Raw genomic sequence first — 15,534 nt, forward strand, 5'->3', positions numbered from 1 at the left:
GTACTGTTGATATGTAATTGCTACAGTATCTGATTTCTGATTATGGCTGTACGGTTAGGTCTATGTTAAGCCTATTAAAGAGCTTATTCTGTAATGTAATCTTCTCTTTCTTTATTTTTGTATCAGGTGTACAGGTCCAAAGTTTAAGAGTTGTTTCTTCTCTTTTGTTCCTCTCCTGTCATGGCTGCCACGATACCCATTCAAAGAAAACGCTGTTGGAGATTTGATATCCGGAGTCAGTGTTGGAATCATGCACCTGCCACAAGGTTTAACACATGCACATCTGTATTACCAAAGACACACCTAGATACACCTTAAGGGGGACATTTCACAAGAATTTTTTAAGATGTAAAATAATCTTTGGTGTCCCCAGAGTACGTATGTGAAGTTTTAGCTCAAAATACCCCACAGATAATTTATTATAGCATGTTAAAATTGCCACTTTGTGTGAGCAAAAATTTGCTGTTTTTGGGTGTGTCCTTTAAAATGCAAATGAGCTGATCTCTGCACTAAATGGTGGTTGGATAGTACAGATCAAGGGGCAGTTACTATCCCCTTCTGACATCACAAGGGGAGCCAAATTTCGATGACCTATTTTCTCACATGCTTGCCGAGAATGGTTTCCCAAAACCTAGCTATTGGGTTGATCTTTTTTATATATTTTCTAGGTTGATAAAAGCACTGGAGACCCAATTATAGCACTGAAACATGGAAAAAAATCAGATTTTCATGATGTTTCCCCTTTAAAAACTCAACTGTATTTCCTAACCTAAAAACACAGAGCACAGTTCCTTACTACTGCATACAAAGGACAACTCCCAAACTTTTCATTTCGTGAGATGGGTATAATCTATGTAAGAAACCACGAAAATATGTTTAATGTAAATACTGAGGTGCAAAATCACATTTGTTATCTTTTGAAAGAGATCAGTAATTTTCCTAGTTGTGCAAATGAAAAATAACTTCCAATAATTGGAATTTGGCGTATGTATTGCATGATTTTCACACTTAGTGCTATTTATACACAACTCCATTATGAGGATTTAGGTGAAAATTGTAAAAATTTAAATGTGTGTGTGCGCAGGTATGGCATATGCTTTACTGGCTGCAGTTCCTCCAGTGTATGGTCTTTATTCTTCCTTCTATCCCATTCTTGTCTACTTCATATTTGGAACATCCAAACACATCTCCGTGGGTAAGCACTCATACAAAGATACACTTACAAACCTGTTTCTATATCATGATGAATGTTTCCATTTGATCTGTTGTCAAGCTATTGACCTTTTTTTGACCTGCACAAATACTCTTCCATTGATGTGTGTCTATAGGTACATATGCAGTAATGAGTGTTATGATTGGCAGCGTGACAGAGCGTTTGGCTCCAGATTCAGACTTCATGGTGCAGATAAACAACACCAACAGCACTAGTTTAGATACTAACAGCCGTGATTTGGAGAGGGTGAAGATCGCGGCCACAGTAACTTTCTTATCCGGCATTTTTCAGGTGTGTTCTCAAGAACTTTGTATGCTTTAAAGTTGTGAATGTTAATGAAATGTAAAAGTGTTTTTCTGTGGTGGTTGTGTTTATGCATGTGTGTAGTTGCTCCTGGGTTTGGTTCGGTTTGGTTTCGTGGTGACGTACCTGTCAGAACCATTGGTGAGAGCTTATACGACAGCGGCCGCCATCCATGTTATCGTCTCCCAGCTCAAATATACCTTTGGCATCAATACAAGTCGATACAGTGGACCGTTGTCACTTATATATGTGAGTATGAACACACACCTACAACAACAACAATCTCACTCCTCTTCTTGTGTGCATGTTGTGTTTAGTGTCCCCTAGTGGTGGGGATTATGGCTTTTTTGACTTCTTACTGAAAATACCGACCTTTATTTTGTTTTCTCTAGACAATCATAGACATTTGTTCATTGCTTGGAGAAACTAACATTGGTACTCTGGTAGTTAGCATTGTAACCATCTTTGGTTTGATCATCGCAAAAGAACTCAGCGCCTTGGCAGCCCGGAAAATCCCTATTCCTATTCCTGTTGAACTCATCACTGTGAGTTACTTCACACAGTTACAGTTGCACACACATGCACACAGACACACACACAAGCATGAACAGTTTTAATTTGAAAATGAAATGAAAATATTGTCACTTTTTCAACAATGTAAGTGACAATATTTTCATTTTTTTGTACATGTAAACTTTTTCTTTAATTGTTTACATGTAATTGTTTACCTAAGTAATAAATGTAATATATCAGAACGGGTCATCATTACAGTCCTGTTTATTTACCATTGTGACTGGCTTCTTAAACTTTCGTTTTGTTTGCATATACAGATCATTATAGCGACTGTGGTGTCATGGCAATTTAATCTAAATGCCAAATACAAAGTGGAAGTCGTTGGCGAAATCCCATCAGGGTGAGTCTAGCTGTGCACGCATGCAACTGCACAGTCTGACAAATTTACACACGCTCATGTATACAGCTATACAACACAAATTGCAAGTCGCAGAAAAATTCTTAAACTTAAAAAAATACACTAATTTCTCCTTCTTACATTCTAGGCTGCAGGCTCCTGTGCCGCCGGCATTTAACCTGATGGGTTCAATGGTTGGTGATGCTTTTGCTCTGGCTGTTGTTGGATACGGCATTGCTATTTCACTCGGTAGAATTTTCGCTCTAAAATATGCCTACAAAGTCGACAGCAACCAGGTAAATATGTTAATTGCAAAATATTAAAGGAAAACACTAGGGGTGTGCATTGGCACTGCCCTCACAATTCAATTCAATTACGATTCACCAGGTAACGATTCAATTCAATTCGATTCTACGATGCATTGCGATGCATCAGAATTCTACTGTACACAACAAGGCAAATTTTTAATAAGTCAAGTAGTAAACTCAAGTGCAACTATTCTCAACAAAAACGAAAGCTGACCAGGGCTCGCAAAATTTTAAAATCCCTGGTAGCCCTTCGGGCAGACACTCTTTAATTTTTGGTAGCCCAAAATGAATATAAGTAGCTAGAATAAAAAATACACTGTTTAATGTAGAATATTGATAAATCCTGGATTTCCATGTAAGCCAAATATTCCTGCCCATCCCAGCTAACAATTTGGTTCCCAAAATGTTCCCCTATTTTCCAAGGTTTTTGGTTAGCCAGGAATGTTTTCTTTAAGAAAATAAACATTCCCCTAATGTTATTTTTAGGTTATTTTAACGTTCCCCTAACGTTAAAATAATTTAATTGTTATATTACTGAAATATTATATGAATGTATTATAACACAGGTTATTTTTTATAAAAAAATACCTCAACACATCACACATTGTATTTAGATAACATGGTATTTTATCAAATATATAAACAACCAGTGACTTTAACACAATATAGAAGACTTAAAGCAGATATTTATTAAAAAGGAATAAACATAATTCCCTTTATGTTCCCCTAATGTTAGACTCTGAGGTAAAACGAAATGACAAACACACATTCTATTCGCTTTAGGTAAACATATCTTACCACTGCTGTTTAGTCACCTATCAGCTACATCAATAGGCTAGACGTAAATCACTCAAACATATTTTCCTTCTCACATATTTAAGTTACTAACTGAAGAAAGAAAAAAAATACGATAAAACAATGTTAGTCTATGAGGTAAAAATGAAATGACGTTATTTTATTAAATGACTTGAGTTCGCGCAAGCAGGTGCTCGTGAAGAATCTAGCCGGTAGAAGCGCGTGCAGAGGGTCGCGCGCATATATCAGACGTGCACATTAGAGGATGAGTTTATTTATGCTTTCACTTCATTTCCTGACAGTTTCACTTGGTACGTGAGGATAATGACTGACAAGAGGACACCGAAATACATGCAATATGACCTAACTAAATCTGAGACAAAGCAAAAACATTAAAATATTATTTCCTCCCCAAGATAGCCCGACAGGCAGGGTGGAGATACATTTTGGTAGCCCGACAGGAATTCACAATAGAAACGCGACGTCGGGCTAGCGATTTTGCGAGCCCTGCCCGAGATGAGAATTGTACACACAGCGTAAGTCTTGTTCCCCATTAACTTCATAGAATCCGAAATGTGCCCATATGTCCACTTTCCATGAAAAAGGGTGCGCTTTTATTTACCCGTCTATCACGGTCATCTCCAGAAAATAAACAGTGACATAATCGATTATGGCATTTGCTGCATCGATGCTGAATCGTGCATGTGCGCATTGCGATGCATTGCCGAATCGATTATTGTTGACACCCCTAGAAAACACCACCATTTTTCAATTTTTACCTCAACTTAGAAGAATTAATACATACATATCTTTTTTCAATACATGTACTTTTAATCTTTGTGCAGCGCTTCTTGAACAAAAGTTTTATTTTGTGCCACCATACTTGTGTAACTACTCATGTAACAGTCTTTAAATAGTGAAAACATGGAAGTGTTTGGTGGCTTCTAAATTCATCCCTGTTTGGAGCCATAGGAATGAATGGGGCTAGGCTAAATGCTAACACATTCACGAGGCGTTGTACAAAGATTAAAAGTGCATGTATTGAAAAAAGATAAGTATGTATTCATTTGTCTAAGTTGAGGTAAGAACATAGTAAAATATTGGAAAATTGTGGTGTTTTCCTTTAAGAAGTAGAATGTGAAAAGATGATTTTACATTTTTTAAGGTACTAATATTGCAAGGATCTTTTATATAACCAGAAAAAGCCCTACCAGCATTGTTTTGAACTTTATCAGACATACATGTGTATGAAAAAGTGCTTGTGCACTTGTGATTTCCAAGAACCAACACTTATTTGTTTTGTCTATATATATGTGTATATATTTTCTTAATGTCTCCTCCCTGGATCAGGAGCTTATAGCGCTGGGTCTGTCTAATGCCATCGGTGGGTTGTTTCGGTGTTTTGCAATCAGCTGCTCGATGTCTCGAAGTATGGTGCAAGTGAGCACAGGTGGAAAGTCCCAGGTGAGAACATCGGCAAACTGCACACCATTGCTCTTTAAAGTTTTAGGAACCTCTTGATATATATAATTAGAAGACTATGGCTTTGAGTGGATGAAGTATCTGTTAGATTAAATCATTAAAAAGATTTATTTGTCAAAACAGAAACTTAAAAAAATGGAAACCTCAAAACTTTGTTATCTCTAGGTTGCTGGAGCTGTCTCTGCTGTAGTAATTCTGATAATCTTGTTGAAGATCGGAGAACTTTTTGAAGAGCTTCCAAAGGTCAGCACTGCATCAGACAAATTTGATATATGTGTTAAAATGTCCAGTATGTACATATACTGTAGAATACTTTTGTGTGTATGTAAAGAAAGCTGTTTCTTTAGGCGGTGCTGGCTGCTATCATCTATGTAAACCTACATGGCATGATGAAGCAGTTTGGAGACATCTGTGCTCTCTGGAAGACCAACAGAGTAGATATGGTGAGAGCAGGGGGAGGGAGTTTAATAGAGCGAAGCTTAAAAATACACATACATAATCAAATCAATAAATGAAAGAATATTAAAACAAAATACTCACGTAGACTCAATCACCCCTACATTGTATAAAGTTGGATATGCCTTAAACACTTAAAAAATAACTTGTTTCAACTTAAATGTTCTTCCTTTAAGTGAAAAATTTAATGTGAATTACACTTTAGGCCAACTTAAATTTGTCACTTTTTTATGTGGTTAGGTGGTGTGGGTGATGACTCTTATTTTGACAATATTATTTAATCCGGATCTGGGACTGGCCGCATCCATCGCCTTCTCTATTCTCACTGTTGTATTCAGAACTCAGCTGTAAGTATTAAATCCCTCAAATCTTATAAATAAATAAATTCACTAATACGCAATCGACCTTAAGGGGACATATCATAAAAATCTGACTTTTTTCATGTTTAAGTGCTATAATTGGGTCTCCAGTGCTTCTATCAACCTAGAAAATGTAAAAAAGATCAACTCGGTAACTTAGTTTTGGTAAACCACTCTCTGCAAGCATTTGAAAAATAGGTCATTGAAATTTGGCTCCCTTTTGATGTCAGAAGGGGATAATACCGCCCCTTAATCTGCACTATCCAACCACGGCACTGCCATTTAGTGCATATATCAGCTCATTTGCATTTAAAAGGACACACCCAAAACAGCACATTTTCCTCACACATCAACAAAGTGGCATTTTTAACATTCTAGTAAATGATTTTTATGGTATTTTGCGCTAGAACTTCACATATACTCTGGGGACATCAACAATCTATCCCCTATCCCCTTTAAAGGGATAGTTCACCCCAGAAAAAAGAAATATATACAGGTATCGAACAACATAAGGATGAGAAAATCATTACAGAATTTTCATTTTTGGATGATGTCTTTACACTAGTGCTGTGTTCAAAATATCGATACGACGATACATTGTCATGGGCGCCTGACGATGCGCGCATCGATACAGCACCTTCCATATCGATTCGGATGTACTTTTGAAAGTAACGTGACGAATTGCTGTTGATCCGTGATCCATATGGAAAGGACGCATGTGTCCCGCAGAGTACGTAGAGTTAAAGGTGGCGGGGTATACTTTCACTTTGCGTGTCTGTCTCGCTGGCGCACGTGTCTGCATAGTGAGCCGCGTACTCGCGCTCTCTCTCTCGCGCTCACATTAAAGTCAATGAGTTCAGTATGAAAGCGCAGATATCTTAGCCTACTGCAAAGGGCTTTATTAGCCATGCTCTTATAAACAGTACTAACGCATTTGAGAAGAAACACGACAAAGATTTGCATGTGAAAGTGTACGTCTAGAGAAGAGATACAGAGCTACTTCAAACTATAACTGTCACATTAATAATCTGATTTCTATTAAATAGTATTAAGTCTGACTGCATGTTTATAGATATATTCATAGATGTAGAATAATGAGAGACAAGAGTAAGGCACCTTCTTTGTAAAACTGCTTTTAAAAAAACATAAGTTAAGTACTAACTCTGGGATTTTTAATATTTCTAATAGCTAATAAATGAATGGCAAAAACACAACTGTTACAACACTGCTTATTCAATATACAATAAACAAATAATAATTAAAAAAAAATAATAATAATGGGTAACACTTTATTTTACGACCCGCAAAGTACCGCGTAATTAAACCGAATTTACAGCGTACCTATTTGTAACAACAGAGTACCTCTACAGTACGTACTTGTAGTTATAAGGGAATAATATTTTAAGTTTGGGGTAATAAGGGGGTAAGAATATATGGAAAATTATTCTCTAAGTATTTCATAACTACAGGGTACCTATTGTAATATTACGTGGTATGTATGACTTACGTCTATGGGTAATATGGTCTATGTGTAATAGGTTTTTTTTTCATATTTGCTACTTACCTGATGAAGTGTTTTGTATAGCCTACAGTTGATGTCTACAAGCCACGTCGGCAAATAAAATATAACACACAATAAAGATAATAGCAACTTGTACCTCTTTGATCTGTATATGTATACAGGAGTTACCAGGTAACTCTTATATTTGCGGGCTGTAAATTGAAGTGGGGCTTATTCCCCGATTGTTCTGTGTATGTACCAGGTAACTCTTATATTTGCGGGCTGTAAATTGAAGTGGGGCTTATTCCCCGCTTGTTCTGTGTATGTACCAGGTAACTCTCATATTTGCGGGCTGTAAACTAAAGTGGTGCTTTGTTCACCTCTTGTTAATAAATGTTATAGGGTAAATACCAAAAACATACAGAATATTGTTATTTTTATTTTAAAACAACTTATTTCAAAACATCTTTAAAACACTATAATTGAGCCAACACTTAATGTTTATTATCACATAACTTTTATTTAAAATAAAAAGTCATGACAATTTTTCATTGTTTTTGCGGCTTGGCTTCCTCTGTTGGTGTTCTTGTCCACTCGGATGATGAGTTGATGTCGTCTCACAAATGCTGTTCTGCATTACATATAAAAAACATAAATGAAAGCCTTCAGTAAATGTTTCTTCCCTATGCCTTGACAGAAACAGAGTTTTCTAAGCCAGTTACGTTTATAAATTTTAGGCTTACTTATGTGCTAGCTAACCTGCTACCGTTAGCTAGCAACTTTCTTGAAAAACATTGTTTGAAATGCGTGAGTCATGTATTAACAAAACCAGTCACCTTATCCAGCATGCGGATCCTGCTTACATCACTCGCAGCTGTACTCCACAGTGTAGAACGTTTTTAAAACCTCTTAAAGAAATTTCACCTCAGGATCGCGTTCCAGCAAACCTCCTGCAGACGACCGCGCGCTCTACACCTGCGCAGTAGCCTACGCATGTAGTCGTCTTTTGCTTTAGCGGGAGCTGATATCTGCTGTTGTTTCATTCTGGTTTGCCATTGCATAAATTATATTTGGCTAAAATACTTGTGTTTACAGTAAATAAATTGCAAAGCACCACTTCAAATATGTCCGCAAATGTAGGAGTTTCCTGGTAAATAGGGAATAAGTTGCTATTTTTATTGTACTTACCTTAAAAAAAAGATAACCACATTAAATCAGCTTGACTTTTGTTATTAAAAGCAAGTAATATAGGCTACTAAAATAAAAGTGATATGCTGTTATATTTATTTGCCGATGTGGCTCGTAGACATTGACTGTATACAACATTCAGTAGTCAATATGAAAAATTCACAATAAAAAATAAATAAAACATAATTTCCCCATAGACTTGACTAAGTCATACATACCACGTAATATTACAATAGGTACCCTGTTGTTATAAAATACTTAGAGTATAAATAATTTATAATTCTTCATATTCTTACCCCCTTACCCCAAACTTAAAATATTATTCCCTTATACCTACAGGTTACCTACCCTGTTGTTACAAATAGGTACGCTGTAAATTCGGTTTAATTACGCGGTACTTTGCGGGTCGTAAAATAAAGTGTTACCTAATAATGTTACTAAATTCTGAACAAAAATGTAATTCAAAATAGTCTTGTATCGTGATGCGCATCGTATCGGGACCCTTGTATCGGGATACGTATCGTATCGGGGAATTGTTGGCGATACACAGCCCTACTTTACACCACACACCCTTTTTTGAATCTTAAACCATTCACACCCTGAACTCTGAGTAACTCGTTCGCTCACTTAAACCTCAATACCAAAAACATTTATCTAATGACCAAAACATTTACATTCTTAACTGGTTAGAACATAGCACTTTTATAGTGCAGCCAAGCTGGTTCAAGCCGTAACTCCTGCTTCAAGGGAAGCTGTTTTGAATGCCATATTGTTTTCCCTTTGGAGTTCTATAAGCTTGTCCATATGTACCATCAGCTCTGTGGCTGAAATCAAATCCCTGTTCTTGACAGCGTCAATTTCTTTGCAGTTTTTAAATACATTTCTCTCCATCTGTTTCTTCTTTCTTTGAACGCTTTTCTCTACCCGTTTCCTGTCTGCAACAGACCAAAATACTCTCTCCTCGGTCAGCTTCCTGGCACTGACATCTACAAACCAGTCGAGGACTACAATCAGGTGACCATGACCCATCAGCACACACCAGCATAACAATTTATAAAAACAGACTCCACATTCAAATGCATGAGTCTCATTTGAAGCCTAACAGTAAAATGCGTATAAAAGCACACCTGCCATATCACATTCTGTTTTAATGAGGCAAATATGTTGCCTAGCAACTACAAACAGACTACAGGAAAATGAACTTCACTGCTTGCCGGATGAATTAAGCTTATTCAGATTATTATAACAGTAGTAGTAATAAATTAATAAAATAAAGTTAATTATTTTTGCAAGGTTAAATGCATAAAAATCCCTGTGCCAGGTCTAGCAGCTATAGTGCAGTAAAATTGTTGTTGAGCTGTTGAACCGTGTGGCCTCACGTGATTCATGGCAAAAAACCTGATTAACAACATTTTTAAAACACTCCTGCATTTCTCAGTAAAGGACTGATATAATCTAATGAACGATTGTCATAACTTTGCCAACACAAAGCAAGTGTGTTTTATCTTGACTTGGTGGAATGCTAACTGTTGATCTTGATATGAAGGAAAGCGTATTATTTGTTTTTGTATAATTGTGTTACATACTGCTTTAGAAGTATAAGGATAAGTTTTATCAAGTGGGTGGTGAAGTTTTGTTTGTTGTGTGTAACAATAAAGGTGTTGTAACTGAGACCTGCTTTTAGATGTAAGATATTGTCATGGTATTGTTGAGTACATTTTGGGTCACACTTTATTTCAACAGTCCACTTTAGACATTTTACTAACTATTAGTAACTTTGCTTTATATATTTTATAAGAATTTATTGTAATGATTCCTAAACAGACATTCTACACTTTCAGAAAAAAGGTACAAAACGTTATCTTTTTTTGGCGCTTAGGTGGTTCCCTAAGAATCCGTTTTGTACTTTTTCTGGTACTAAACATACTACAAAGTGTTGTACCTTTTTGCATACATTACTGTACCTTAAGGACTTTTTGTGTGCATTAACTCTTTCACCGCCAGCGTTTTTAAAAAAAGTTGCCAGCCAGCGCCAGCATTTTTCATGATTTTCACCAAAGTTTAATGCCTTCCAGAAAATGTTCTTCTTTAAATATATAAACATACAATATACCAAATGAAAGAACAGACCCTCTGCCTTCAAACAAAAAAAACCGTTTCATCCTACCTTTAGTGGTTCTTTTGCAATCAGCTTTTGAATATGGGTAGGTTTTTGCAAAAACACCATATTTTGAGCAAAAAGCAGAGATAATTCCATTTTTATGACGGACTTTTCATAGAGATCATATTCAGAGCAATCTTTAAAACAGACACGGACATGCAGCAGTATGCCATAGGGCAATACTTCCGGGTTTAAAAAGTTGCGGAAGGGCGCCACCTGGTGGATAATAGCGGTATTGCGGAAAGACGGAATATCTCGTCATTGGCGGGGAAGCGTTTTCTCTTAATTGACGAGATATCTCGTCAATGGCGGGGAAAGAGTTAAAAGGTACAATTAAATGATTTCTACCCCTAACATTTAAAGTCAGGGTGCATGATTTTTGAAAAACACTTTGGAAAAGGGAGTCGGGCAGAGTACCAAAACTTGTAGCCAATCAGCAGTAAGGGGCGTGTCTATTAACCGACATCGTTGCCTGGGTTGCGTATGTGTGGGGCCGGTCTATCAAAAGAAGGTCCAGATTCAATTGGGGTAGGGGTAGGTTTTTTTAGGTGATTTCAAATGTCAACATTGGCTTTCAGTGATCATGCACCCCGCCTTTAACTGGTACTAAATTGGTCCTTAAAGGTACACAATAGGTCCTTAACTATAAAGTTACAAAAATGAACCTCTGAATGACAAAAATCTATTTTAGTACAGTTTTAAACCTTTTTTCTGAAAGTGTACTGACTACATGTCAACTTATTACTAATCCTAACCCTAACAGTCTACTCATAAACTGAGAGTTAGTTGACATGTAGTTGCAAAGTTACTTGTAGTTAGAAATTAGTATAAAGGGTAAACAAATTGGTTAATTTACAGGCACTTTGGACTCAACTAACAATACTTACCAACATAGAGTTTAACATTTGATTTGTCCTTGATCACAACATTTATTTAAAGGAACAGTATGTAGGATTGTGGCCAAAACTGGTACTGCAATCATACAACTGGTGGCCAATACACAAAATGACAACTTTTTAAATGACAATATCCTGGCCAGACCACTGTTGTCAGTGATATAAGTATTTGAAAAGAAAATGGTTTCTTAATGTCTAGTGACATATCAGGGCCATTTTATGATTAATTGATATAAATTTCTTACATACTTTCCCTTTAATATATGAAAATAACTTTAAAACACTTAGGTAGCTGGACAAAACCTCCTATTAACTTATCTTTATCAATTTATCTTGAATAAAGAACATTACCATTTACTTTCAAATCTTACATTTAATTGTTTTAATACCAATTGTGACAGTACTGTTTATGCAATACCAATGTTTTAATTGAAATATAATTTCTCTGTACTTTTGTCACACCTTCAGGTTCTGCAGATTCCTGGCCTAGCGATTTTCCGCTCATCTGCAACATTGTATTTTGCCAATGCTGAAATGTACATCGATGCGCTCTACGAGAAGGTCCACATACAACACACACTCACTAACGTCATCAAATACCAACATGAACACACATATGCGTTCACACACAAAGAGCATTACACAAGCTGCAATTACAGCTAAAACTAAATTGGCTGTGTCAAACATGCAGACTACAGCAGAGATCATGTAAACAACTATTATAAGATTAGACCAAACAGATCACATACGCTTGCATAATCCAATGCATTCCAATAATGTTCCTCAATTAGCCTACTTATACTGTGCTTTATAAATATGTACTTTATTTATTAAGGGAAAGTATATAAATTACATACATACTAACATGTAGTGTCTGCACTTCAAATGTTTACCAAAAAAGTAGACCATCCAGATACTTCAATGATACTCATTTCAACATACTACAATTTGTGACATACTAATTCTAATTTAAAGACTATTTAGTGCAAAAAGTATGCAAGTTGGGATGTGAGGCAAGTCTGGATGTTAAGCATTAATATATGTTGGTGTGCAGACTGGGGTAGATTTGGCTAAACTCCTCTCACATAAGAAGAAGTTGGAAGCCAAGAGACTTCGTAAGGAAAAGAAAGCAGCAAAGAAAGCAAAGAAGGAGGCCAAGAAGAGAGCTAAACAAGCTGCCAGTCAAGCCGATAAGCATCAGGTAGCGTCTGCATTTAAAGAAAGAGATTGTATGCATATATGTAAGAAAGTTGCATATGATTGTCCCTTCGTGCTTGCTCACATCCTGATAACGCTTGTATTTTCTGTTTTGTTTTTTAAATAGGAGGTGGATTCAGAGTTGTCAGACGTAGAGGACAATGGGGATGAGCTTGATTTTTCAGACCAAGAGGCAAATGGAAACATGCATGAGCTGTCAGTTAAAGGACAGAAGGATGTGGTCACTGTGGAGGCAGGCCACAACCCTGACTCCAACCTCCCAAAAGCAATCATTCTGGATCTGAGCCCCGTCAATTTCCTGGATACAGTGGCTGTGAAGACTTTACGTAATGTGAGGCACCAAAAACATCTGTGCTTATAAATGCCTTATTACAATCTTAAAAATTAAGATGCTTACATGTGTTCTTCACAGTGATTCCATTTGTCAGAAGAGCCATTTTTGGGTCCCTAAAGTACCAATTTTAAAGGGGTCATATTATGAGATTTTTTAAAGATGTAAAATAAGTGTTTGGTGTCCCCAGAATGCCTACGTGAAGTTTTAGCTCAAAATACCCCATAGATAATTTAATGTAGCACGTTAAAATTGCCACTTTGTAGGTCTGAGCAAAAATGTGCTGTTCTTTTGGGTGTGTCCTTTAAAATGCAAATGAGCTGATGAAATGCAAACACTGATCGTAATGATAGTGGTTTGTTGCAATTGAAGCTCAATTGTGCTGTCAATTATTTTTTCTCTCTGCACTAAATGGCAGTGCCGTGGTTGGATAGTGTATTGTAATTCGCCTACATCACAAAATAGGCAAAATCTGAACTACCTAATTTTTTACATGCTTGCAAAGAATTGCTTATCAAAACTAAGTTAGTGGGTTGATAATTTTCAACTTTTCAAGGTTCATAGAAGAACTGGGGACCCAGTTATAGCACTTAAACATGGAAAAAGTCAGATTTTTACCCTTTAAAGTTTTTTATAACAGCTTACAGCAAAAATTGTTCTTCCATGGCATTTTGTAGCATCTTTTTTTTGTGTACATGTGGAACCATAAGACTATGTTTTACATGCAGATCTACAAAGATTATGGAGAGGCTGGTGTAAAGGTGTACTTGTGCGGCTGTCAAAGTAAGTCACTAATAGACACTCGTTTTGTGCATTTGTGCAATCTACCTTTGATAAAGATACACTCTCAGAAATAAAGGTACAAAACTGTACCTTTTCTGTCACTGGGGCTGTACCCTAAGTTTCCGTTTGGTACCTTTACATGAATAAAAAACAGAATACAATTTTTGGTAGATTACTGTACCTTTAGGACCTACATTGTTAGAAAAAAGTCAAAATTTGTACCCTAGCTGTCAGTGGAGCAGCACCCTTTAAGAAGGTAATTGTATGGACCATTAGGTACAGATATGTAAACATTTAGTAACAATATGTACCTTTGAAATACGAATATGTATTTTTGAGGTACTAATAAGCTCTCTTTGGTCCCAGTATGTACCTCGGAGGTACTGAAATGAAATTCTTAGGTGCAAAGCTGTACTTTTTGAAAGGGTACAGCCCCAGTGACAGAAAAGGTACAGATATGTACCTTAATTTCTGACAGTGTATCAACATGTTTTTTCTACAAAACTCTCCACATGTTTTTCTCCATGATGTCTGGAATTCCACTTAAGAATCATCTTGCAGAAAGTCGAGATGTTAGTCATCACATAATCTCATGTTTTTCTTTTTCCACTCACTCCCTTCTCTTAGGTGGTGTGGTAGAGAGTATGGAGAAGGGCGATTTCTTCAATGAAAAAGTAACCAAATCCATTATCTTCTCATCAGTACACGATGCTGTTCTTTACAGCCAGCAAGGAAGTGATGAGGAGGTACAGTTTTTTCCTAAATACGTGTTTGGATTGGTCAATTGTTAATATTGGATGTGTGCTGTGTGTTCCTCTGAAACAAGCAGATAGACATAAAACATTGCCTTTCTTCTAATGCAGGACATGCCGAAAACATATTTTTAAACCCAGACAGGATATGACACAGAAAACGGAAAATTGACAATAATTCAAGAGACAGACTACTACACACTGGAAAGTTCAGTTAAAAGCTGGGTGGGTTGTTATTTATAATGCAAACAGTACAGCATTTTAAGTTCATTGTGAGATAGAAAAGGGTATTTTTAAGAATAATCTGTTTTGGAAAAAAGTTTTGCAAGAAATATATAAAAATAGTTGTCTTATGCATGCATAATGTAAATCAACTGTTATAAATTATATAAAGACATCTTATTCCAGATCATGGCAATGTCTTGTAAACCTTCTAAGTGTTATGTGAATGTGTAGTTGTTGAGATGTAATGTTGAACACACAAATATTGAACTTCTCTCACAATGTAATCACACTACTGGAAAGTTGTATACAAAAACGTGTGACAATAGCTGATATAAAATTACATTTATGTGAGTATAAGTTATGTGTGCTGTTTGTGCAGCTTTGTTTGCATGTGTATTAAGAATAAAGTTAACTTAAATAAACAGTCATTTTCTTATACTTCTGTGAGTATGTCTGTTCAATGCTACAGGATGTTGAATTATACATCCGGTTTATTACTTTAAGGACTATTTTTACACACACACAAAAAAAGTCAAAGTCTAAGTCTTCCTTAGTCTAAGCTGCTAATAAGCAATATTTAAAATGTGTGTTTTTGAAATTAGAAAGTATTTTTTCCTTTATAGCATCATTCAAGTTAAGAATGTGAATAAAAT

General features: G+C 36.2%; 1 protein-coding gene across 2 annotated transcripts in view; it reads left to right on the top strand.

Moving 5' to 3' along the window:
* slc26a6.2 (solute carrier family 26 member 6, tandem duplicate 2) overlaps nt 1-15,319 on the top strand; it is a 17,713-nt gene extending 2,394 nt beyond the window's left edge. The window contains exons 2-19 of one of the 2 annotated variants that reach the window (XM_065247096.2): nt 127-266; nt 1,085-1,195; nt 1,329-1,504; nt 1,601-1,765; nt 1,909-2,061; nt 2,347-2,429; nt 2,575-2,722; nt 4,880-4,993; nt 5,177-5,254; nt 5,359-5,454; nt 5,708-5,814; nt 9,460-9,529; nt 12,041-12,133; nt 12,627-12,773; nt 12,897-13,121; nt 13,850-13,904; nt 14,532-14,650; nt 14,768-15,319. In XM_065247096.2, coding sequence (XP_065103168.1) covers nt 127-266; nt 1,085-1,195; nt 1,329-1,504; nt 1,601-1,765; nt 1,909-2,061; nt 2,347-2,429; nt 2,575-2,722; nt 4,880-4,993; nt 5,177-5,254; nt 5,359-5,454; nt 5,708-5,814; nt 9,460-9,529; nt 12,041-12,133; nt 12,627-12,773; nt 12,897-13,121; nt 13,850-13,904; nt 14,532-14,650; nt 14,768-14,791 — 2,104 coding nt within the window. In that variant the 3' untranslated portion in view covers nt 14,792-15,319. The remainder of the gene's footprint in view (nt 1-126; nt 267-1,084; nt 1,196-1,328; nt 1,505-1,600; nt 1,766-1,908; nt 2,062-2,346; nt 2,430-2,574; nt 2,723-4,879; nt 4,994-5,176; nt 5,255-5,358; nt 5,455-5,707; nt 5,815-9,459; nt 9,530-12,040; nt 12,134-12,626; nt 12,774-12,896; nt 13,122-13,849; nt 13,905-14,531; nt 14,651-14,767) is intronic. The other variant, XM_065247097.1, reaches the window with a different exon arrangement.
* The last annotated feature ends 215 nt before the right edge of the window (nt 15,320-15,534 follow it).

Source organism: Paramisgurnus dabryanus, chromosome 11, assembly GCF_030506205.2.
Source record: "Paramisgurnus dabryanus chromosome 11, PD_genome_1.1, whole genome shotgun sequence".
NCBI classification, from domain to species: domain Eukaryota; kingdom Metazoa; phylum Chordata; class Actinopteri; order Cypriniformes; family Cobitidae; genus Paramisgurnus; species Paramisgurnus dabryanus.